General features: G+C 40.4%; 2 protein-coding genes across 4 annotated transcripts; one reads left to right on the top strand and one right to left on the bottom strand.

Moving 5' to 3' along the window:
• Positions 1–1,508: 1,508 nt before the first annotated feature.
• Positions 1,509–12,200, top strand: pcyt1aa (phosphate cytidylyltransferase 1A, choline a). Of its 2 annotated transcripts, XM_042429548.1 has the most exons (10): positions 1,509–1,905; positions 1,984–2,009; positions 4,455–4,568; positions 5,055–5,154; positions 5,360–5,476; positions 6,041–6,192; positions 6,447–6,525; positions 8,043–8,185; positions 8,386–8,574; positions 9,658–12,200. In XM_042429548.1, the coding sequence occupies exons 3-10, from the start codon at positions 4,455–4,457 to the stop codon at positions 9,874–9,876; spliced, it is 1,113 nt and encodes a 370-aa protein (XP_042285482.1). In that variant the 5' UTR covers positions 1,509–1,905; positions 1,984–2,009; the 3' UTR covers positions 9,877–12,200. The 2 variants fall into 2 exon arrangements, with proteins under 2 accessions (XP_042285482.1, XP_042285481.1); XM_042429547.1 differs by lacking the exon at positions 1,984–2,009 and having other exon boundaries at positions 1,511–1,905.
• A 175-nt stretch (positions 12,201–12,375) lies between these two features.
• On the bottom strand, positions 12,376–25,660 carry LOC121908247 (AP-2 complex subunit mu-A). Of its 2 annotated transcripts, XM_042428121.1 has the most exons (13): positions 25,443–25,660; positions 23,866–23,987; positions 18,770–19,035; positions 18,292–18,374; positions 17,364–17,369; positions 17,052–17,187; positions 16,189–16,333; positions 15,843–15,860; positions 15,125–15,244; positions 14,896–15,031; positions 14,683–14,780; positions 14,347–14,458; positions 12,376–13,630 (listed from the first exon to the last, which is right to left on the bottom strand). In XM_042428121.1, the coding sequence occupies exons 2-13, from the start codon at positions 23,937–23,939 to the stop codon at positions 13,496–13,498; spliced, it is 1,329 nt and encodes a 442-aa protein (XP_042284055.1). In that variant the 5' UTR covers positions 23,940–23,987; positions 25,443–25,660; the 3' UTR covers positions 12,376–13,495. The 2 variants fall into 2 exon arrangements, with proteins under 2 accessions (XP_042284055.1, XP_042284056.1); XM_042428122.1 differs by lacking the exon at positions 15,843–15,860 and having other exon boundaries at positions 25,443–25,656.
• Positions 25,661–26,113: the final 453 nt, after the last annotated feature.

Genomic DNA, 26,113 nt, shown 5'->3' with positions numbered 1-26,113 from the left:
GCAAAACGTTTTATATATATATGACATGTCATAGCAGGAAATCACAGATGTAAATATTCAGGGTCCAGGTATTGTGCACGGTGTCATTGACACTGGGACACTTGAATAGAACAGACTCATCCTTACTGTTATTAGTAACACCTGTACTTTTCCTGCTCTGACAAGTCAAAATCTCTGCCGTGAAAAGGTGTATTCAAATCAATCAATCAAACTTTATTTGTATAATAGTTTTCATACAAGTTAGTGCAGTTCAAAGTGCTTCACAGATGACTGACAAGCTGATGATAAGACAGAACAAGTGCAGACCGTAAAATCAAACACGCGAGAAATAAAAATAATGAAAATGTAATAAAATAAAACAGATTTAAAAGCTATAATAGTAATAATAGTAAAATAGAGTGAAATAAAAGCTAGACTAAAAACTAGATAAAATAGATTAAAAGACATAACGAAGACAAATACAATATATATAAAAAATATATAAAATAAAATGATAGATAGCATAAAATAAAATACACATTTTACAACATGAATACAATAAAATAAGTGAATAAAATAAAGTAAATAATGTCTATAAATTATTCTTAATCAAAAGCAAGACTAAAGAGGTTCTGTAGGTTTTCAACACTTCCAGCTGCTCTCTAAAAACAATTAAATACTCTAAAACAGTTTTACTTGTGACTTAATATAATTATTTGGTATTTGAACATTAATGCATAAAGGCCACTGATAATCTCCAAAAAGTTCAAAGTTCTTTGTTGGTCACGTACACAAAGCAGACAATACTATGATGTTGAATGATAAATAAGGTGCAGTGAAATGCACTTTAAACCCTCCTAGATTAGTTTATAACTGGTAAGATTAAAGAATAAAAGATAAAAAATAGTAATGAAAATAAAAAGATGAAAAAGATCATTACAAATAAACAAACATTAATACTGATAGTAAAAAGAGACAATGAATAGTAATATGAAGGTGCAAACAGATAATGTAAACAAGTGTTAATGGAAAGTGAATAGATGAATAGGTGATGTAAAACAGTTCAGGGATTAGCAGCATGATTGTCTTATGTTTAGAGTTCAAAGTGCAGTGTGTGACTTATTCATTGCTGTTCAATATTCTGCCTGCATGAGGAGGAAAAGCTTCTCCTCAGCCTCTCTGTCTGTGCCTTCAGGCTGCAGAGGCGTCTTCTCAAACTCAGCAGCCTGAACTTATGCTTGTGAGGGTCTGTGGGCTATAAAAGGGTTTATAGATATGTATACTCCATAAATATATAAAGTAAAACATGACATATATATATATATGTGTGTATGTGTGTGTGTGTGTGTGTGTGTATGTATGTATGTATGTATGTATGTATGTGTGTGTGTGTGTGTATATATATATATATATATATATGTCATATTTTAATACATGACCACCTTTGTTGCATTTGTGGAAAGCATGGTGCATGTCATTGCAGCGTCTTCATGCCACACACAGTATGTCCACTGGGTGGCAGCACAGCCAGGAGGAGGAGACGTCTGACTCGTTATGTCAGTTCCTTTAAGGATGTCGAAGTTTTTGTAGTTCCTGTGCTGTTGACCTGTCAGCGTTGTAGTACGAGCTGTCACTGCTGATAATTTGTCTGTCCTCCTTCTGGCAGTCGCAGTTTTCCGCCGGTAGCACAGCGAGTACCGGGACTGTCGGACGCTCAGGGCTGTTTGTACTTACTGTTGTTTGCTGCTATCAGCTAGCCAGCGAGCTAACGGCTAAAGGAAGCTAACGAGCCAGTCAACCTGACAGCTAGCTGGCCAGCTAGTAGTCGACGGACGGCAGCTAGGTTGCAGTTAGCTAGCTAGCCTTCTGAGAGGCGAGGAAGCCGCCCACTCCTGCAAAGCAGCACTCCGGACAAAACAGTGAACGGTAAGAGAGCAGAAACATAAAACAGCTGTCTAATATTAGCTAACCATCGGTTTTGATTGATTTTTTTTTTTTTGCCAGAAGCGAAGGCGTCCAGCAAGCCAAGGGTAGGACAGTTAAGTTAAGCTGCAGTGACTAACCAGTGTCACCAGTATAACTCCTCTGTCAGCTGGTTTTAACTCACTGGTTTCACTTCTGTCTGAAATCCAGGTTAAATACGGTCAGCATGTCACGTTTCGACTTGTCAATTAGAGGTCTATATTAAAATGAGACAGAAAAAAGACGTCGGGAACATTGTGTGAAAGTCCACTTGAAGCCTGTGGTTTCCACACTGAGGTCCGGGGACCATCAGGAGGCCGGGACAGTATTCAAGCAAAATGAACATTTGAATGCTTTATGTTACTTTTACTGTTAGCACAATGACATAATATATTAATGGCTGTTTTAACGAGTCTCCATGTCCACACAGTTATACCCAATACTACAAATATATAGCATATACTTTAACTTAAGTATTATTGAAATGATTAGTGAATTAATTAATTGGTTGATAAACTGAGAATTAATTAGAAACTTGATACTTGATTGATCCTTTGAGTGATTTATCAAGTAAATGTCAAACATTCAGTGGTACAAACGTGAAGACTTTCTGTTTGTTTTATTTTATTGTAAACTGAGTAACTTTGGGTTTTGAACTGTTGGTTGCACAAAAGAAGCAATGTGAAGATGTCACCTTGAGCTCTGGGAAACTGTGATTTTCCACTATTTTGTGGAATGTTTTAGATATAATCATTGAATGATAATGATAATGAATGATTGTTATCTGCAGCCCACATACTGGTATCCAAATCTTATTCTTATTTCCTAGAAGACATGGGGTTACAAGGTCTATCATGAAATGAATCTCTGTTACTATGTATCTGGCTAAGCAAGACTTGACACTGTGCTTTTGTTATTTTCTTATTATAGCAACCAACCGGTATGATGACATGTGCCATTCATGTAAATCTTCTCTGTCAGTGTGTGGGAGCCCTGCAGGGCTTCTCACACTCAGTGCTCAGCTGTTGCCAAGAGAAAGAGGCTTGTGCAAGTGCTCAGTGCTGGATCAGGTAGCTGTCACCACCAGGGCCATGTAGTGCTACGTCTATCACAAATTGTTGTACCGAGTCACACTTTCACAACTGACACAGCAGTACAGTCCAGCCAAGGATTATGGAGATTTAATTGTAAGTTAAACAAGCAGCGAGGATAATGAGTCAGATAGGCCAGACATTTCAAAATTACAAGCCCTCCCTTTAATGACCTGCGGCTTAATTTTTGGTGGCGTGGTGGAATGTGAGGAATGGGGCAGAGCCTCAACCCACAACATGGGAACCCTTGTGATAGGATATCAGCGCTAGTTTCTATCGTTGCACTAAATTCTGAGAGACAAGAGGGACGTCATATCGTCATTGTGGATGAGACTTTTGAAAGTGTTGCCAACCGTTTTGATAAAGTGATGTGATGTTAAGATTCAAAGACTGTTTTAGGTCTCAGTTTTGTTTTACCAGGATTCACAGGACAGTTAAAGACTCCACCAAACACTGATCACTGAACTTAGACTTGTCCAGGTTTATTTTCTTCTGCCTATTTACTAAAAATCAACATTTGACTTTATGATAAAGCTGAAATGAGAAGTCAATTAATCAATAGTTACTTTTACTTTTCAAGCAAAACAGTCTTGGGTTAGAGTTTATCCAAGGTGAGAACCTGCTGCTTTTCTCTGTTTTATATCATTGTAAAGTGAATATCTTTGTGGGTTTGGACTATTGGTTGGATAAAACGGCATCTGAAGATGTTACATTGGCCTCTAGGAAACTGTTTCCTGGTGTTTTATGGACCAAATGATTAACTGAGAGAATAAACAGCAGATTAATCAATGATGAAAATAATAAGTTAGTTGCAGCCTTACACACACGTGCAGGTTTTGTCTTTAATATACCGGGTCGAGGAGTTTGTATTGCTTTAAAGTTCCCTCTCTAAAAAGTGCCAGTGTGTGCAGTGAGTCACTGGAAAGCCATCCAGCTGGCTGTTATGTACATAACAAAGTCAGCTGAAGTCAATCAGCATCTAATATGAAAAGTGCGCCCACTTGTGGCCGACTGCTGACCATGCTGTCGCAGGCTGGATCTCATTATGTCTAATGTGACTCGGTCTCAATGACAGCAGAGCAGGAAATATGAAGTGAAGGCTGGACGTGGTTTAATTTTTTGTATGTTTAGGAACAAAATGTTTCATGTTGAAACAGGTGGTATTTGCCTCATTTTCAGCTGACCTTTATGCTGTATGTGTGCCAGTGAGAGCCATTCTATTTTTTCTCCAAGATTTGCTGTGGTTCATTGAGTTCATACTGTGTTCTCGCTCTGTTACTGGGTCAAAGTTGGCTTAAGATGTGTCATAAGCATACAGTGTCTGGATCTGTATCTCCCATTTTTAAATTATATTAGAAGACGGCCAAGTGGTGTGTGTTTTATGCAATGTTTTAATAGCGTTTGTCATGTCCTTTGACTCAGATGGAGGCCCAGAGCTCCAGCGGGCCGCTGCTGTCCAGAAAAAGGAGAAGAGAGGGCTCCAACGGGGAGACCGAGGAGGGAGAGAGGCTTGGGAAAATCCCCAGATGCACCGTGGTGAGTCAGCTGGACAGTTCAAATCTCTTTGAAGTGAATGTTTGGCTAGCTGTTTCTAGGTTGTGTGCATGTGCAAGCCACTCTGGCTGCTTAAATATGCATGTATGTACGAGAATATAACACGTTTTTTATTTCATGTATATTCTCTACAGGGATCTGGAATCACTTACAACACACAGAGCATTAAGAAATTTAGAGTTTAGAACTATTTTAGATTTTGCACTGTGCTTAAAGAAATAGATGTCACAAGCCGTTAAACCACAGTAGTAACACTCATGATTTCCACATCAGGTTTTTTCTGTAACAGTCCAGGAAAGATTGTTACAAATTGAGAGAGATATAATTTAACTTTTTCCAACCAGGAATGAGAAAAGGATTTATGATGATATACAGCAATGCTTTCGTGTGAATTGATGGGAAAAAAAACAAACTTCCTTGATCATATCTTCATTACATCCTCTGATTCTGTTGGTGTGGGTCTACTAGGGATTGAAGCACCCTGCACCTTTCGCAGATGAGCTTGTGCCAGCTGATGGTCAACCCTACGCGAGAGTCAGCATGGATGAGGCCAAGAGGGGAACACCACGTGAGTTGGATTCTTTCACTCTCAGTTAACGTCTTCTTTTTGTAATTTTTCAGTCTGTCTGCCGCCTCTTACACACATTCTCCTTTCTTTTTTTCCCTTATATCAGAGCATCTAGGCTGTTCATACACATGGAAAAACACTCTATTCAGAATAAATCCTTGATCCCTCCTTGACTTGTCTTTTTTTTTTTTTTCTCTCCGTTCAGCTGACAGACCAGTGCGGGTGTACGCAGATGGTATCTTTGACGTTTTCCACTCAGGTCACGCCAGAGCACTTATGCAGGCTAAATGCCTCTTCCCAAATACACACCTCATTGTTGGAGGTAAGTCTATTTTCTGTGTGTTCATGAAGGCTTTCACAGCAGCAAACCTTTCTCAGCTCCATCTTTTGAAAGGGTAAAACTCTAAAAACAGGAAGACAAGTGAGGTGCTATGAAGGTGCTATCAGACTCAAAATAGATCCTTGCTTGTGTTGTATCAACTCTCAGATGTACGTCACTTTGGATAAAATTGTCTGCTGAATGAATTGTAACAAGATAAATTCAGGCATCTTGTAAAAGTTAGAGAGAGTTGATATAATAGTGCAAGACAAGGAAAGTTAGCTGTAAGATATTGTTAGATAGCAGCACACTGAAATAATGTTAAACCTTGGAAACACAAGCATGATTGTTGGTCACATGATTTCCCACAGCTGAAGTAACATAAGTCTAAACAACAGCACAACATAAAGTGATTTCAGTGTCCACTGCTTTCCCTTCCTCAATCAGTTAAACATGTTTCTGTGTTAACACTTAATGATTGATTTATCTTGCTTCTTTTTAAAGAATTTAATTCATAGCTTCGCATTTTAAATAATCATTTCTGTGAATATTTCTTACCGTTCAAAGTGTGCAGTGATGACCTGACCCACAAGTACAAGGGCTTCACGGTGATGAATGAGGACGAGCGTTACGATGCCATCAGACATTGCCGCTACGTGGATGAAGTGGTGCGGAACGCTCCCTGGACATTAACGCCAGAGTTCCTCGCAAAACATCGCGTGAGTGGACGAGACACGTCACACAACTGAGTGAAAAGAAAAGCACCCGTAATTAGAGACACACACTCTGTTCATTCATTAAAATCTTGGAGTTTATTATAAATATATCATGTTTTTAGTGAACTGATCTAAGAATGAGTCACCATCCCTGATCCTCTGTAACCTTTTCCCTGCTGTTCTTGTGTGTTTTTGTTTTTGTATAATTTGTAGATCTGAATCTACTTTGTTGATGTATGTTATAATGACCTCTCCAGATTGACTTTGTGGCCCATGACGACATCCCGTACTCCTCAGCGGGCAGCGATGACGTGTACAAGCACATCAAGGAAGCTGGTGGGTACCAAAGCAACCAAGAGTGGTAGTGTGGTACACAAGTAATTACAGGATGCACTTCAGTTTTTACTACTGCTTCCCATGCTCAGATGGTACTATATAGTATGCTGGAATTACACATTTAAATGAATGATATTGTAATCCGGATATGTTCTCAAATGTATCTGCAAAGAAACCATCTGGATTTTACATAAGATGAAATCAAACTTTATTGATCCCAGGAGGGAATTTTAGCATTGAAGCAGCACAAGAGACCAGAGAGGGAGACAGGAACAGAGTCCAGGTAAATGGAGAGAGATAAAAAAAAAAGATAAATGCTATAAACAGTATATTTTTTCCAGAACAAAGTCAGGAAAAAGGCGGCACGCCATAGCAAACAGAAGAATAGAATCACTTCATCATTGTTTTTTAGGTGAGGTTTTTCTTTTCTTTTTGCTGCCGCCTTTTTTGCAGACTTCTCCAGACTTTTGTCTGGAGCATATAGACTTTTTTTTTTTTAAAGCCAGAGCAGAGACCCAACTGAATTTCAGTGCAGAAGAAACACACCTGTTTCCTGTTATGAGCTAATACACTAGATATTACCATAACCAGTGTGCAGAAATGAATGTGCAAAACCAATAGCGCAGTTTTTCTTAAACCCAGATCAAAGTAGTATACAGTATGTGGAATACAGTGGAGTACAGTGACAATACAATACAATAGATATTAATATTGTTTATAGATGAGCATTTATATGTACATACTGTAGAACTGTTTTGTAGCTAATGATAAAGACTATAATTTTCTATTTATGCACACCAAGGAGACTTGTGGATTGACTGTATATAAATATGGATGACACATCTCCACTTCCTACCGCTATGCAAAAGTGAAGCCAAAAAGAGCCAGAGTCTGCGCAGTAGAGTCAGTCAGCGGGATCGTAGGACACGCCCTCTCAGTCGTCCCGCTCAGAGCTGTCATAGCTGTCAATCATGACATCAGAGCCCCCCTTTTTATATCATCAAATAACTAATTAAAACAAACTTATGAGAAAAATGAGCGCTTGGACAAACATCAGTGTGATAAGAACTACCTAAAATGACAGAAACCATCTTTGGGGAAAATCTATTTGATGTATACTTTTATTAGTTTGGCTCATGTCCGAACTGCTAATGTGGAGGGGGCGGGACTTATGACCTATACTGCAGCCAGCCACCAGTTGGCGATCAAGACGTTTGGCTTCACTTTTGGGGAGCTGTCTTGACGTCCATATTTATACGCAGTCAATGGTGGATACCGGTAGTTTATTCAAAAATAAGGGTATGACCCGAGTTGTATTTGTTACCAGGAAATAGATTCAGTAAAGTAAATAATTTGTGCCATTTTAGCAACTTAAGTTCAGAAACGGGGTACAAATGCTAATTTCAAGTCATCTCCTAAGTGCAACTTCGCGTCAGACTGATGCAGATGGAGAGAATTGTATCTGGTGACCTCTGACCTCTTTGTCCTCTTGTCTTGACCCTTGCTGTGTTTGACAGGTATGTTTGCTCCCACCCAGCGGACAGAGGGCATCTCCACCTCTGACATCATCACACGCATTGTCCGTGACTACGATGTGTACGTCAGACGCAACCTGCAGAGAGGATACACAGCCAAGGAGCTGAACGTCAGCTTCATCAATGTATGAAACCTTCAGCTTTGGTTGAAATGTGTCTGTGTTGAATCAAAAGTAAAGAAGGAAGTTGATGTGACGGAGACAGAGCTTTTTTTGTGAAGTCAGTTGTTAGTGTTTGAAGTTATTCATGTTGAATATGTGGTAGTTAGAGACAACCCCCCCAAAACTTATTTTCTCCTCACCTTTACCGTGTTAACTCTCATCAGGAGAAGAAGTACCACCTGCAGGAGCGCGTGGACAAGGTGAAGAGGAAGGTCCGTGACGTGGAGGAGAAGAGCAAGGAGTTTGTCCAGAAGGTGGAGGAGAAGAGCATTGACCTCATTCAGAAATGGGAAGAGAAATCCAGGGAGTTCATCGGCAACTTCTTGCAGATGTTTGGACCTGAGGGAGCTCTGGTGAGGATCTTGGTTTTGAAGAAGAACACATCCTGTAGTTACCAGGAGACAGGTTGCAGTGAGAAAGGAGGTTCTTTATAAGTTGACATGCAATTCTGGGAGGTAAAATTAACACAAAAGTAAAGAACTGGTGATGAGACATTCGAGGTGACAGAAATAAAGACAAAAAGTCTGCAGAACAAGGAAAACTAAAATGATTCGGTGTGCTTGTTACCTACAAATCTAGCAGGATTTACATGACTGCTGATTATTTTTAAAAACATACTGAAGGCTTTTAGGTTGACAAATATGTTCATTCATTTGTTTGAGTCAGCTCATATCATCTAGCAGAGACTTAAAATTCTCATCAGGTGGGTAATGTATCACAGGGAATATTTGTCATTTAAAATAGTCAATCCTGTGATTTTTAGTGTGGTGCTTTCACAAAACTGGGGGAATTGCAAAAACATATATGTGAAAATGAGCAAGATCCGTGCAGCGGAAAATCCCGACTAAGATCCAAAAACGCTGGATCCTACATTTTTCATAATGCAACAGCATGTTAGTGTCCCAATAAATGACCACATCTTTTAAACTGCATGCCTCCATTTTCAATGCAGGATGTTATAAATGTGTAGTCTTAAAGCCCAAACTGAGATAACCCTGATGATGTCATCAAACTCATGACTAGTAAAAGTATCAAATCTGGGTTAGTTCCCCTTTAACAATCCCTGCTCTCTATTGTCTCTGTGGTGCATTTAAGTACTTCTTAGAATGTCCGGCATCTGAGATTTGAAGCTGCCAAACTATATTTCATGCAAAATCAAACAAATAAAGACAGGAATCACATTTGTAGTAATTAAATTTATTTGTTCCCTGACGCACTTGAACTCACCAAGAAGCAAGAATTGTCTTGCCTGCATTCTTACACTACAAATACACAACTTAAACTTAAAAAAAAACTAAGCCAACTGCATTGTAAACGTGCTGCTTTATGTATTAAGCAAGCCTCAAGTCTGCAGGTTTTTTCTGTACATTAGATGAACGTTCATCATCCTGGTTTTATCATCAGTCGATGTAACAGATGTCGTCTCTCCTCCACAGAAACACATGCTGAAGGAAGGGAAGGGCCGCATGCTGCAGGCCATCAGCCCCAGGCAGAGCCCCAACAGCAGCCCCACCCGCGAGGAGCGCTCCCCCTCCCCGACTTTCCGTCTCCCCTTCTTCACCAAGACCTCCCCGTCTCCCTCACCTCTGCCCCACCACAGCGGGGCCCGCGGATACCTCATCAGCGAGGACGACGACGAAGACGACGAAAACTAGAAAGCGTCTGAATCCTTGGCTCAAATGGGCTGCAGTCACTGCTACCAGTTAACTGAGCTGTCAAGTAGCGTGGTTTTCATCGAGCTCCTGCTTCCATTAAATGTCTTTTTTTTGATGATGATTTTACTTTGACATTTAGCACTTCAGTGTCATGTTAACTGTGACATTCAGTTTCTTCACAGCTCTTGTTTTAACAGCCAATTTGTCCTTTTTTTCTTTTTGTGTAACGGTCAGTAAAAGTTACCATTAGTCACCCTGAGTTCTTTGAAAGTTAGCCTCATTTATCTGCGTCACTTTTGATGTTGAGTTTATTAGTCGCTCACTGTCACTCACTCTTAGGAATATTTGCAGGTGTTACACTCGGTGCACTCTTCCATCTATGGTGGTATTCTTAAGGTTGGCGTTGTGGTGCAATAGGAGTTTGTGTTTCTGGTCTTTTGTCATGGCTTTAGCGGGAAGGCTCGCAGGTTTTTTGGTCACACATTTGGTGTTCGGTGTTGGAAACGTGAGCTGGAAACCTCATGGAGACACTGTCGAATATCTCCAGGGGAAGTTTTTCAGAGCGGGTCAGAAACTGGAGGAAATGATCCACTCATGTGGCGGGGCAGTTTATATTCTGCTCATGCTAACGTGAAGTCAACCTGGCTCTCTTTCTGCTCTCAACTGAAATCCAGATGTGCTTGATTTTTAAGTAACAGGGAAACATCTATCTGGGAATAATAGTGTTAAATGTCGAGAAAACAGCCCACCCCCCCACCCCCAAAAAAGTCTGTCTGCCTGCATTGGGGCTACGCGCGTCTGTGTGTATGTGCATGTGAAGTTTGTGTATGCAAGCTCATACGTCGGCATGTTGGAAATGTCTTCTGTGAACATTCTCCATCTATTGACAGATCTGGGTTCAGCTTGACTTTGTGCACATAATAAAAGAAATTAGCTTTTTAAAATTTGTCTGCTGACAAGAATCAGTCTTTGGAAGACTAGTTTCAAACTGGACGCCTTTCAGCGGCGTAAGAGGAAGTCTTGCAAAGATGAAAATGTTAATGTAGAAATACTTATTTTTGTAGATCTCATTGTTCCTTTCTTTATCGTCCGTCTGTACAGAGAATGATCTTAGTCGTCCCTGTTTAGAAGTGCTTTGAGTCTGAGCAGAGAATCAACACGAGCAAGGCTGCACTGTTTTTGTTTTTTTGTTTTTTTGTGTGTGTGTGTGATGGAGATCTGGGCCTGTGGATGACCTAAAACTTAAATCTGATATACATGTGATAAAAGAAAATATCAGGTTCTCATATATCTAATAACATCTGAGAACTGTCTAACTGCCCGACTTTTTGTAAGAAATCACATTTTTGGGGAGTCACAAGCACAAACAGGTGCCTAAATAAGGCCCTTGCATCTCAATGGTGGCAAACATACAGGGCAAAACACACACAAGTTTATGGTTTTTAACCAAATCCTGCAGAAATCTACAAAGACTTTCACAAAAGTGAACACAGTCTGCATCTGTTTAGAGATGTATTTCAATGGACTCCACATTAACATTTATGTAGCTACCTCCTGCTTGCTTAAACTGATTCTGTTTCCTAAGATGAGCACAAAGTATGAGCATTATTTTTCCTTTCTGAACAGAGCCATTGTTCCAGCACTGAATCAACATGACTTGGTCAAATATTTGAGATTTTCCGGCCTCGGTTTGTTGTCCTGCATCTCCAGTGATAAAAGCATGTGTTGTGTTCTCCTATATAACCGACAGTGAAACATCACAGGTGATCTGAAGATGTAATACAATACTGTTAAATGACTCTAATATAAATGTTGTCAGATGTCTGTGTGATCTGTTCTAGGCTTGGTTTCCCAAAAGCAGGTGTGGTTTGCTGCAGCAACTAAACTGCTTTCTGTTAGTGGTAAAAATCCGATTTGAACTTGAGGAGATAACTGGAAACACTGAAAAGGATTCCCCCAGTTAGAAAAATCCCACTTTTGGTATTAAAACTTCAAAATCAGTAGAATTTGATGAGGAAATTCAGCCTAGATTTTTGGTGCTAAGCTACTTTTGGGAAGCCTCGCCTTGATTCTTGTGGAATCTGTTCCTTAAATCAGTGTGAACTTCTCAGTAAGAACACGACCACGTTGAGAGCTCGAGTGGCAAGCCAATAACAAGCCACTATTAAGATACAAATGTAAATGTTTTTAACAGCAAATGTTTTAATTAATCATGTATTATTTTACTGTTAGGGGTCATTTTTAAGTCCTGGATGTAGAGGTCAGTAAGAGCAAGACAAGAAAAATGTATTAAACATGTTGGCCAAAGCATTTCTTGACCTTCATTTGTCTGTGTGTGTGTGTTTGACCCAACCATTATCACCCAGAATCCATTGTTCCTACATGAACCCCTCCCTTGTTTCAGAAAATATCAAGAGGAAACAGAGATACAAAAGAATTTACACAAGCTATGATAATAATATGAGTCAAATGAAAACACACAGAGACACGGTAGGCGTGTTTGGTTACATAGTCAGATTTTATTGGACAGAACGGTCACCAGGGCTACAAACATGAAGAAGCAGACAGTGACAAAGCGAACACCAGGGGGAGACCTCACTTCACCTCACCTCACCGCAAACACACATTTCCCAGGGCCTGATATCCCAAAAGTGTCTTTGTATTAAAGTAAATGCTACACTGAAAGACAGTGTGATAAAAGTTGATCTTAGCACTTCAGACACTTTCAGGAAATGTTAAAAAAAAAAAAAAAAAAAAAAGATCACCACTAGCTTATCAGGATGATGGTCAAACCTCAAGACTGTCTGGAATGCTCTCCGATGTTTAATTTTGACCATCATCACTGAATGCTGGTAGAAATAAGTCATGGAAAAGCAGCAGGGGGAAAGAAACAGTACAAAAACAGCTCAGTCATTGTCTAGTAATTCTATTCTCTTTGAAAGTAATTTTACTTTCTCATCCTGCTGAGTGACAAACAGAAAGTATTTGATATCCAAATGACCATTCCTGAAAACACAGATCAAATATCAATCAGCCCACAATACAGAATCAGACAATTTGAAGGGTAAACTCTACTGAGACGGAGGTTCATATACAAAGAACTATATCAAGATTCATCAGCTACAAATCATCTTACTGGGGATAATTTTTAGGACATATGGGACTTCTAAAGTAACTGGAGAATCGATAGCAGAACAATAACACTGAATAAACACAACAGAGCACCCCTTAAAGACACAAAAGGTGTCTCCGCCTGGTCCTCTCCCCCCCGGTCCCCCCCTGCATCGCTCGTCTCTTTCTTTTTGGACACCAGTTGGTTTACAGGTTTACTCATCACTACGAGATATATACGATACAATGGTTCACATTTTTGCATATATCTGTGCATTATACCATATTTACTTTTTTTTTTAACGATGTAAATTCAATCTCCAACACCTAATTAGGAAGGGGTGAGGGTGGTGGTAGGAGGGAGGAGGGGGAGGGGGGGGATGTAGTATGAGAGAAGCTATAAGGATTGAGGGGAGGAGAGACAGAAGGAACGGGGGAAGAAGAAAAAAATCGTAACGGGATAGATGGGAGGAAAAGTGGTCAGGTCGCTGCCTGGCGGGGGTTAACTTTAGCAGCGTGTTTCGTAGATGCCGGAGCGGCCGATGTACCGCACCCATTTGATGACATCGTGGTCACTGTAGTTGAGCTTGGACTCAAACACCTTCAAGTAGCGCACCTTCAGACCAGAGGGAGCGAAAGGGACCTGCAGAGCAGAGATGAGAAAGGTTAAGACGTGTCAGAGCATGCTGGGAGATGTGGGCCGCACATGTCACTGAGCAGGAAGTTTGTGTGTGTGTGTTTGTGTGTGTGTGTAACAGGTATTCCTCATGTTGTGGGGACTTGCCTCCCTTATGAGGACAAAACTCAAGTCCCCTTCATGTAGATCATTAATTTTAGGGTGAAGACTTGGTTTAAGTTAAGGTTAGTTTAGGGTTATATTAAGGTCGGGGTAAAGGTTAGGCATGTGGTGGTTTAGGATAAGTTTCCAGGAAATGAATGTAAGTCAATGTAATGTCCTCTGAAGTGACGGAAATACGACTCTCTGCGTGTGTGCGTGCGTGCGTGTGTGAGGCAACAGTGAGCAGGTTGTGATTTGCATGACTGATACTGGGATCACATTTAATCCATAGTCCATCTGTGTGGCTGCCAACTCTGTACAAAGTTCTTGTCAGCTCTGCATTTCGCCTACAGATGGGTGTCATATTTAAATCAGGCAGAAACGTGGGCAGGAAACTTTCTGGCAACTGACTTTTGTTTGAACTAATTATACAGAATGCTGAAAATAGATTCTTATCAACCCAATGTTTCTTTTCAACAATGAAGCAGGGACAAACTCTCACAGGATTGGAAGTTAATTTCAATCTTAGATAGCGTCACACCAGCCTGTGAGTGTGAACGTGTGTGTTTGTGCATTCTGACCTCAAAGTTCATAGAGATGGGAGGCCTGGCCCATTTCTTCTTGTCGTTGGTCGGCAGCAGCTCAATCTCAGCACTGATCTGAGACTCCTTCATCCCAGCCATGCGTTTGATCCTAAACACACACACACACACACAAACAGAAATATGTTATGCGATATTGCACTTTGAGTCAAAAAGAAAATTACTAGGAGAAATATTGCTTCACTGCGAGAAAAAAAGGGTTTACAAGAGAGAGGAATGTGTGTGTGTGAGGTCAAACACCAAAGAGAAGTGGTTAATCATTAACCTGACAGAGAACATAAAGGAGGAATTTGGTTGTATATCATTCATACTCACTTCCATACGATGGCGTTCTCGCTGGCCTTGTACTTGGCTTTTCCCTTCATACAAATCACCTGCACTCCGCTGGTGTTGAGGGGCGTTGGGATGCGCACCTGAGGAGTTGATAATGAAGATGTGCAAAACTTTTAAAGTGTGTTTTAAGTAGAATAAAGGCTCACACAAGCTTTTATCGCATTTATCACCAGCTTGACTTTAATAAGAACTCACCTCGATCTTCTGGGCCAGCAACGATGGTTTGAAGTTGGACTTGATGACCACCTTTACCTCCAGTTTAGTGCGGCCGACCTCCCTGACAAGAGGAATAACCCGGAATGGCAGGATGATGTCCTTAGTGGTGCGATACCTGGAACGGAACAACGGTTCACATAATTTAATAAAAGCAGAAGTAATTTAAAAAAAATTAATTTTAAAAGATTTCAAACATCCATCAACTGACCTCATGAGCTCATACTCTCCATCAGGGGGGATGAAGCTGATGCTACGCTCCGAGTCGAACTTACTGAGGCGCACACACTGGTGGAAGGTGCAGTCATCAATGGCTATCGACTGTTTCCCACTGTCATGAGAGAATGCAACAGACACAGAGAAGAGAGATGAAATAATATCACTTATTTATTATAAACAATTCTATCTAATAATTATGACACTCAGTTTACAAGAGATAAAACTACTACTCTCCCTCAATGTTCATAATTAAAAACATCAATATATGAGTACAAAAAAGGGACAGGAGTGCTAGTATAGAGACATCATAACTTTGTGCTGAGGTTAATGACGCTATTCTGCTATAAAACAAAATCACAATCCCTGTTAGGTGTTGGGGTCAAGGGTTAAAAGTCAAGCAGGTAGGTGTGGGGTCATAAAACAAACCAACCTTTCTACCAAAGAGGGAAACAACCACCAGGCAGAAGAAGAGTTAACAAGGTGTGTTTGGTTTGTATTGAGTGTGAGGGGAGCAACAGTGCATGAGATGTACAGACTCACAAAAATCTATCTTTGACTATTCGATGTGCTTAGACAAGACAAGACAAGAGTGTGTGTGTGTGTGTGTGTGTGTGTGTGTGTGTGTGTGTGTGTGTGTGTATGTGTGTGTATGTGTGTGTGTGTGTGTGTGTTGGGGTGGCAGAGGGTGAGGACACTTATCAGTACAGTACCTTCCTCCCCCTAAATCACTGAGGTACAGCACATAGAAAAGAAAGAGAGGGAAAGAAAGGAGAGATGCATCCAAAGGAAAGAAAAATTAAAAATAAATTGTAAAGCCTGTCTTGTTGTAAACAACAACAAGACAACACTCATCACACAGACACGGGACTAACGGACAAGGTGGTCTCTTCCAATTTAACTACAAAAAACTCCAAGATGGAAATATGAAAAACAGCCTCAAGAGACTGAAATGCAAAATTAGCTAAATGATATTCAGCCGTGCTCGTCACAATAGGATTGATTTCACATATTTAACGTGCTGTCTGCTGATCGCTCCTTGTCGAGTCACTCACTCACCTCTTCCCAGCATCGTCAGACGCTCCTCCCTTGCCCTGCTTGTCGATGACAATCTTGTCGTTCATGCCAAATTTGCACTCGGGCATTCCGCTCAGGTAGCTCTTCATCACTACTCGGCCCGACACGTGGGCGCTCAGGACTTGGCCTGGACGAGACGGGAAGAACAAACGGTTTAGTTTATGAGTCCAAAACCGGCCGGGCCGATGTTGCGGTCTAATTCTACTCGACACACACTCCACATTTTCTTTCAATTTCAAACATTGATGTTATCAAAACACAAGATTGGAATTTGGTTTTTGTTCATACAAGTAGTAACACTAACAACTCAACCTTTTTTTTTTTTTTATTGGTAATATTTTTAAGTTAAGTTAAAAAGGCCAATACTTGGAATTATTATGAACTGAATTTGCAATTTTCCAATCTGCAAATGATGAACTATTATGAGCCATTTCCTACAGCTGAAACTAAACTCTCTGCAACTCCATCTGCACAAGAACAGCTACTAAACCAACCTCAAGGTGAGATTTAACTGCTGTTTCCAAGATCAAGAAATAAATTACAACCTCAACCTTTAAGCCAACATCAACAAGTCAGGAAGTTTGTTTCATAAAACTGAAAGCTCCTAAAAAGGACCTTGTAATCTCTGGCTATTAATTAGAAGACATAAATTGGTGAAGACGGTGTCGGACTACTAGCATTAAGTATTAATGACTCCAGCTCCACATCTGAAGAATAAATTAGGAAGAAGAGAGAGGGAAAATATAAAGTTGTCAAATATTTCTCGCTTTTCTGAATGACATAATTTTACTAAATCGTACATGTCAGCATTCACAGCCCAGTTTAGTGAGGTTACATTAACAGACCTTGTGGTGACATGAGCAGGTTGACGCTCTCCAGTACATCCAGGAAGAGTTCATTGCGGCGATATTTGATGCCCTCACGACGCCAGCCGATCTGTCCCGTCACCTGGCTGGTGATCTGGGACTGCTCCTCTTTTGTCTGGAGGGACAGAGAGAGAAGCCTTATAACAACAGACAAAAGGAGACACACTGACAAAAGAAAAACAGCAATGAAAGAAGATCTTTGCCGCTACAGGTGGAAGATAAATATGACGAGGTTCCATACAAGAGTAAAATGAATTTCCTGAGCTAAAATTCAAGCATTTTGTTTCTTACCTGGTGCTGAATTAGGAGAAATCCAAGATCGCAGATGATGGAGGATTAAGAGAAAAACAGAGAAATAAAAGTGAACTTCTAAGCGATTTTTAGGTCATCGCACAATCAGCAAATACTATTTCATACATAAACCAGGGACATAACAACCTAGTTAATTTTGCAATATTATGTGAGCATTTATATTTTCTTACACAACATATAGTACACATGTAGACTAAAGGAAATCAAATTTATTTCAATTTAGATGTTTGTCAGCTAAACAACTCTGTATTATCAAAACATACCCTGCATCACAGCTTTACTTTAATATTTTGGTGACTATCAGTGATTTGTAGAATGTCCATGAAGAGGCGAGTGTTGCTCTGACTCATTAAATCACACTACTGGCTGTCTGTGTTGTGCAGCGCTATGCAGAATAACGGAATAAGCTCCCGTGTAATGGTGAATGCATTTGACAGTTGGTGCTCACAGTGTGAAGTGTTACAATAAACAAAGGAATGGAAACAGATCAGGTTATGTATTATTGATGTCATCCTATAAACATGTTTTGATCCACTTAAACCAACCAAATCCCCGTAAAACAACTTGTTTATTACATGACATGTGTGAAATGTTACTCCTATTTAGTCCATCCTCATTGATATGCAGTAAATGGGATGAAAATAAATAAATGAATAAAACTCTCAGTGTAACACAATACAATTCAACAGCAGCCTCCAACATGACCATGAAGTCGAATCAACACTTCTCGAACGGTTTCAACAAAAACCGAACGTGATCAGCTTCATGAACATAGGATTTATTGCAGGGCTGTTGTTTTAGCTGAGTGTACCTAATAAAATGGCAACATATCGTTCATCCTTTTTGTTCTTTAAACACAACTGAATGTAATTATTACTAAATGTGAGGCTACACTGGTGTCACTGACCTGTCCCTTAATACCCTGCTGGGTGATGAAGGTCTTCAGAGCTCCGGTCTCTGAGTTCTGGGGATAGCCAAAGTCCAGGATCTCTGTATGAACAAACACAAACAGATAACTGTCGGTAAGAGATAAGATGGGTAAGAGGAAAAAAAAAAAAAAAAAAAACTAGGACATGTGGCAATGGAAAGAACAAATGTTGACCAGGTGGCATTACATTAACACACAAACCCTCTGTTTGATGTGGGATAATGACGTCTGCATTGGATCCATTCATACCACTCTGTTGTCACAATTAATCTATGGTCATCACTGCTAGTATAGTTCCATAAACATCACAGCTTAAACAAGGAAGAATAGCTGATATAATATTGCTTAAGAGATCATTTTTGCTCCCTTATGAAACATTAATGCAACCTAGATCCAGATCTGCCAAATTCTCCATTGGACAACCTGATTGATTTCACACATCACATTATCTTCCTACCATCTAGCAGCTCGTAGATGAGCACAAAGTTGTTCTTGATGTTCTCCTCGCTGATCTTGCCGAAGTAGGCCGTCATGACGTCGCACATCTTGTAAAGGAACTCGAACACCATGGCGGCGTTGACATTCTGCTTGGTGACTGCCGCCAACCAGATGTTGGAGCGCTTGACATGGAAGAAGCTGGTGCGGGCAATGTTAGTCACTGGGGATCGAACCTGCTGCCGCGCGTGGATCACGTTCACGCGGAACGCATCTACTGCGTTACGCCTGGAGTGGGGAAGGAGGGAGGGAGGGAGGGAGGGAGGGAGGGAGGACGAGACAGAGGAGGAAAAACAAGAAAGAGACACATTTATGTTATGAGAATTGTTCCAGGCTTTCACATAACAGTGAGGCTGCTGCTGACACTATCCCACCCTGTGACATCCAAACAGTTTGATATCCAGTTCCGCAAATAAATAACGTCTTCAGACCTCAACGATATATATTCACCCATCTCACATGAATCAGTAATGTTCAAACCAAATGAAAAAGGACACCATGAGATGTTGCACTTTAGTTGGTGAGAAAAAAGGAGGAGTGTTGTTTTGTGTAAATGGTGATAATTACCAGGAGGGAGAGACAAGGCTCTGAGGGTTTAGACAATAACGTCAGAATTAACTGGACTCCATGGGAACATAAAACTGTTTTAGCCATGCACGGTCCAAATCTGATATTTAGTTGGACCATTTTTTTATTTGAAACAGTTAAAGTCAGATTACATTTGATTTCAGTGAGACAAAGTATACATTAGCCTAACACCGAGATCTTTTGCCCCGGTTAATGTGCATTTATAAATAACAGGGCTTAGTGCGGAGGATGCGGCATGTTCTGACAGGAATACTAAATCCTACTGAGAAACCCATGAGAGCATCTACAGCTCTATTTCCACACAAACTGGAGACCTAATTGATATTTAGATTAACGCCTACCTTGTTAAGACGTAGGACTTTAAGACTAAAAGCCGACACAATATGAGCTGCGAGTATCTACTTTTAAAATGTAATGCCTTCTATTTTTGGATATTACCATGCAGATAAATGAACCAGAGATGCACAGCACACCTGACAGCCTCCTTGATATTATTATATGTTGTAAGATACAATGTCTGCAAAACACCAAAATCTGTTTGTCTTCTGTGTTTTGTATGTTTGGAAATTTAGTGTGTAGGATTTCTGAATTGGTGTTGAGGGCAAAGGGACGTCTTGGAGGCTGTCATGATGTAAAGATCTTTTCCATTAAAGGACGGGTTCACAATTTTTTAAAATCTGTCTTAGTCAGGAGCCCAAATGAACATTGAAATAGGGTTTTTTCTTGCCATAATCATTTCTCCTGTTCATAATGGACATTAAAAGATCCCTTCATAATGCATTTACAATGTAAGTGATGGAGGCCACAATTCACAAGCCTCCTCTTGTACAAAAATGTATTTAAAAGTTTATCTGAAGCCAAAATGAAGCTTTAGCCAAATGAGTCAAATCAAATAGATATCTTTCAACATTACAGTCTTTTTAGTGCCTAAGTTCCTCTTTTTGTTGCTATATTTCCACCACAGCTCAACAGGGAAACACTATCCGAGTAAACACATAGAAGGAATTTGATGCAAAAAAGATGTAAATGTGGCAGATATCCACTTAATATGACTAACTCAGACTGCTGAAGCCTCATATAAGCTTCAGATCAACTTTTAAGTGAATTTTTGCACAAAATGACTGTGTGGACACACTGTGGATTTTGGCCTCCATCACTTACATTGAAAGCACATTTGAAGGCCTCTTTCACTGTTCATATGGTTGTTTTAAGACACTTGAAAAAATTGTGAAACCATCCTTTAGAAGATGTTGCTTTATCACAACTATCACTACATCAGAAGTATTTGCACCTTAACCAAGATGTTTTCTTCCAAGCAGAACGACATTTAAGATTTGAATGAAAACAATAAAACTTTACCCTCAGCTAAAATCATAGTTAACACCAGTGTATATAACTTAATTCAAGGCCCACTTCTACTAATGACATCCTCTAAAGACAAAAAAAACAAAAAACAAAAAAAAAAACCCTAAACCATTTCTCAATTTCTGTGCGAAAAAAATCAGGGTAGAAACAAAGGATGCGAGGGCTAAATTAACCATCATATCCCATGCTCAGACTACATGCTTAGGCGCCGGTAGAGCTGTTTGTGAGCAACAATATTCACTGAAGAGCCTCTGGTAAAGGCAGACCAATTGTTTTTTTTTAGTTGACTCCTATACTTCGGTATCTGGTGGCTTATTTAATATCATGACAGGTGACTCATGCTTATAGGAAGTTTACTGTGGAATCGATGGGCATGCAGTTTAGGATTGGGGGAGTTAATTAACTGGTGGCCATGAGAGGGAAGGGACATGCTTGTTAGGTTGGAGCATCTCTTACCTATTCCTACAGGGGCCAAGATGGACAGATGGAGGAAAATGGTGATACAGAGGATAGAGAGGAAAAGAGGATGAAGTAAAAGAAGAGGAGAGAGACAAAAATGCACAAGAGACATTTTCGTGCATCATGTACACAGACAGAGTGAGTAACATGGTGTTTATTATGACGCCATCATTGTAACTGAATCTGGAGCAGTTTAGCAGCATTATATTGCTCTTTAAATCCATGTTGTGCGCTATAGTCACAGCAGCATAGCAAATGCATATTAATTCATTTGTAAATACATTCAACGGCTTCATTATTTCAAGTGGACTCGGTTCTATTTCAGCTGCAGCTAAAAGCTTTCCGTTGCATTACAAAACACAACATTATAATACATACACTGCAGGCATGAGAGCAACATAATGTGTCTGGTTTAATCTGCACCGTGGCAGCGATAAGGAGGATCACCGTACACAAACTGATGCTAGTGACGTCAACAAAAACGCAGAGATGAGTGCGGAAGAACAAAACGTATGGATTTCTGTACAGGGGTTTGACTTTCTGCTGGACAGGATATGAAAACTAGTTGCAGTTTTAATGATAGTGACTGTTTTCCTCGATTTACAACATTTAATTAGGAAAATGGAAGGTAGTTATTAAGGCATGAATTCAATTCCTGTTTCACTGCATGGGATTATTTTCTGTGCTGTTTTGTAGAACCTACTGTGCAGTGTCTGAGAAGGCGAGCAGCTGTGTCTGTGATACTGCTTGACAATGGAGGAGCGACGACTGAAAATAAAGCCGCCACAATTACATTACAGATTGCCGCGTTTGAACAGGACAAAAAGGAGGGAGGGGCCCTTGTACATTTCTGTTTGTCATTCCAACAACACAAACTCAAACGTGCAGACCCTGCATTCACTTATTTCAAACTGATTATTCGATGGTATCACTAAACAGCTCTAAAACCTTGCATACACTTTTCTGTTTCTCCCCTTTCCTATTGTCTTGCCAGAGCCGCCGACTCTCCAACTAAACAAATATTTAAAAATGCTTTAAGAGTGCACAAAAAAACAACAACTTTCTGTCCTCACAAAACCGAAACTATGAGAGCACAAGGACATCACTTATCACTTTCTGTACAGCCAAACCCACCTGTGTAAACCTACAATGCACTGGACTGGTGTCACTTCTAGCAAGAAGTCGACTCTCACAGAACGTGACTGGTTTTACACAAAACAGAATATGATAATTGGGTGCCATCAGACAGACTGAAATCTCAGTTTTGAGTGAATTACATCAACAGTGTGTCAGAAACAAACACATCTGGAAGGAAGACAAAGAACAAACACAATTCAGATCTTCAGATAATGTAGTTTATGTTTCTGGGCATGTACTGAGTTCCTGTCCATATCAGGCTCAGATTTCTGTTGGGCAGAATGTGAGTGAATGAATGAATCCAGTGTAGTGATGAAGGAAGACTTGTGTGTGATGGCTTTCTGTCTAAACTTAAGTTATTCCAACAGCCATGTTTGTACATTTGCTTGCTCCCCATTTTATGAAAATGTTATATTTGAAATCTGCCAGCTATAAATGTGCAGTGCTGGCTGCTTCATGTGCTTTAAATGTGCCTGATTTACATGATTTATGTGTGTTATGTGCTTGTAAAGCTATATAGTCAACTTTTAAATGTACAGTCTGTTGTTCTAAAGTTATGATTATAATGTCACCTTTATTTACTTGCTTTATCGTGTGTAATTGTGAATGTTTTTCATAATATTGTTTTTTGTTTACACTGTATCTTGCTGGATGTGCTTCAGTGTTGTTGTCTGTCTACTGTGTCTTTCTTTACCTCATTTGTTTTAACTTTTAATAATCAACCTACCCAGAGATGGCTGATGAAAACTAGCCAGCTGGCTAAATCTTCCACATTTACATCTTAATGTTGTCATCCAATGTGCACTGTCCCTATTACATTAGAAATGATATTACAAACGTACACAAAATATGCAGTTTGTCAGCATTCAGATTAAGATATCTTATCACCGACATGCCACTGCGATATGCATGGAACTAAGATGTGGTTGTCAATGGAGAGAAGAACGATGCTTGTTATCAGTACCTCTTTTACATATGGTAATAATTACTAACTTTTGACTTGTATCAACACTGAGGTCTGTTTGGAAGAGCTTTTCACACAGCTGCACATAGTCCTTTAAAAAGAAGGTGTGGTTTGATAAGCTCAAGTGAGCCGGATCATTACCTCATACAACAGGGAAAATAGTGATTAATAAGGTGATTGTTTTCCTGAATGTGCTTGAATTATAGTCACTCAAATAAATTTTGTCCTTTGTTTATTAGGAGAATCTTTGCATGGCCATTTTATTTCTTATTACTCAAATGTATGTCTTTTATATAAAAAGGGACAAACTGTAATCTGAAAGTAAGTAACATGTTCTGAGTGTAATCCTTTTTTTTTAAACACATTTTACAAGGTTACAACAAAACAACAGGCAAAGGTGAACTTCTTAGCAAGGAAGAGGGACATAATCCATAATCCTTCAGGATCAACCCCGGTTTGTCCTTGCCAGCGCTCAATCAGGACCTTTTCACTTACATGTAGTTCCCCCCCCCCCCCAAACTTATGAAGCTACATGTGAGACGTACCCTATGTCATCTCGGTAGACCCGGGAGATGAGGACCTCCCCCTTGTGGTTGTAGATGAACAGTCCTCCAATCATTGTGGCTGCTTCTCAGACCCAACCGGCCATGGTGAAACCAAACCCCGCCTGAGGAGAGACAGGAATGGAGTGAGAAAGAGAGAGATGGCAGGAAGGAAATAGGGAAAGGAGAGTGGGGTGATAGAGAAGTGAAAGCAGTGAGAAGTGAGAGAGTGACCACAAGTACAGGGAGACGTTTGTCCCTCACATCCGCCTTTTTCTGTCTCCCTCTCCCTCTCTAACACACACAGACAGAAACCACTCTATTGCCAGTTGGATATATCCTGCAGCTGCACCACTGTGGTGACTCATTCTTGTTACATGCAAATGGCACACACACATTAAAGATCACTCCAATACAGTTTAAACAGAGCCCACTCTTGCAGGTCTCACCCCAGTCAATTCCTTGTTTTCTTTCCAAACTAAGATTAACAGCAGATTAGCAGCCACTAGTTTGCAGCAGGATGCCACCAGGTAGTCAGCTACAAATCTGTTGCCTTTTACTACCAGATGCAGTCTGAATATAATTACACTAAACATTGAATCCAAAGTAGAATAAAAGCTTAAAGACACCACACTTCATCTAGAGGCAGTGCAGGTGTGAGATAGCTGACTTGCTTATGACTATAAGGAAATCATAGTTTGTCTTTACTCATGAATGAAGCTTCTGGAAACCAAGGGATGAAGGACATGCTTGGCATTCCTCTAATTTCAAGCTAAGACAGAGGCCAGACAACTAAAACACACGGTGCGGGAGGAAGGACACAACACAATCATATGCTTGTTTTACTGAAATATATCCCCATCGGGTCAGTGCCGGGTTTGTAAACGATTAAACCGAGACCTGAGCGGGTTTAATCGCCCTTTTATTGGCCCAAGTCAAGATGTCTGCTCACTCGGGCCGTTTTCCAAACGTTCATCAATTTTTCATATTTTCTCAGTTATTATTCGACCGTCGAGGGACACGACGGCTCGAAATGTCTTGTTTTAAATATTCTTAAGTGGCTACCACATAGATGGGAGGATTGACCTTCAGCTAGGATCAAAGTGATGGAGGAGAATAGACCGAGAGAGGTAGCTAGCTAATTTAGCTTACGATAGCAGGCTAGCTGGCGGTGTAAAGTTAGAGCGAACCAGCGTCGATCCGTGCGGGATTTTAAATGGACTTCCGGTACACTGGATATCAAGCCGTTGGACGACCATTTAATTCGCAATATTAATAAGTATAATCAATTTATAAACGAGCAGTGTTAAATTGCAGCGCTGACTCTCTCCAATAACGTTTAATCGTTTACAGTCTGCAGAATTAGCATGCTGTATGCTCTCATTTCAAAGGAAAAAAATCGCCTCATATCCGTTTTCCACAGTAGTTACCGCCGCGAGCTTGACGTGTGTTAGCGGAGCGGCAGCTAACAGTGCTAATATTAGCATCGCCCACGAATGAAACTGTTTCACCGGCTACCCGCAACCGTTACCGGGGCTACAACGAGAAACATTTCGCCGTGTCGACTGCAGTGAACTCACCCTAGTTCTCTCACGGACGCCACCAGACTCTCGCTCCCCGCGTCAGCCTCAGATGTAAGCTTGTGGATCCAGCAGGTTCCCAGTTCACACACTCGCACAGCCGCTAATTCCGCTCCTTCCTCCCGGTCCTCTGATAGCTGTCAGCTGACCCGCCGTCCTTACGCACAACCGTCCACTGTGACAGGAAAAGGCGCGGCTGCAGCGATGTGTAAACCGCACCCAGGCCTTGTTATGATAAGCTACGTATGCCACTGCTCGATTATTATTTGTTTCATAGTAGTATATTAATGATTGTGGGTGTGAAATGTATAAGGCAGCACGTTGACCCACTGTCCTTTTTTTTCCTTTTTTTTTTAAAAAAAAAGACTTGGGACTATGTTGGCAAGTGTCCAACTTGCTTAACTACATATTCTTGAGTAACACTGTTGTAAATCCTTACTAGCTGCAGAGAAGGGTTGCTGATCTGCACACTCAGCTTCAATGAATGGGAAACAGCAAACACATTTTCCTGGATTTGTCCTTTAAACAAATGGTTATGTGGGTGGCCTTGTTTTATTCTATCCTGCAGAGTCCATCTGATTCAACTCTACTTTTTTTTGTGTGTCCAACCTGAATCATATCACCTCTCTACAGGAATTTTTCTCTCATCCCAACCACAGGGGACATTTTGC

This window comes from Thunnus maccoyii, chromosome 12 (assembly GCF_910596095.1).
Source record: "Thunnus maccoyii chromosome 12, fThuMac1.1, whole genome shotgun sequence".
In the NCBI taxonomy this organism is placed as follows: Eukaryota; Metazoa; Chordata; class Actinopteri; order Scombriformes; family Scombridae; genus Thunnus; species Thunnus maccoyii.
Note: the sequence above shows the minus strand (reverse complement) of the source record. Positions and strands in the feature narration are given on the sequence as shown.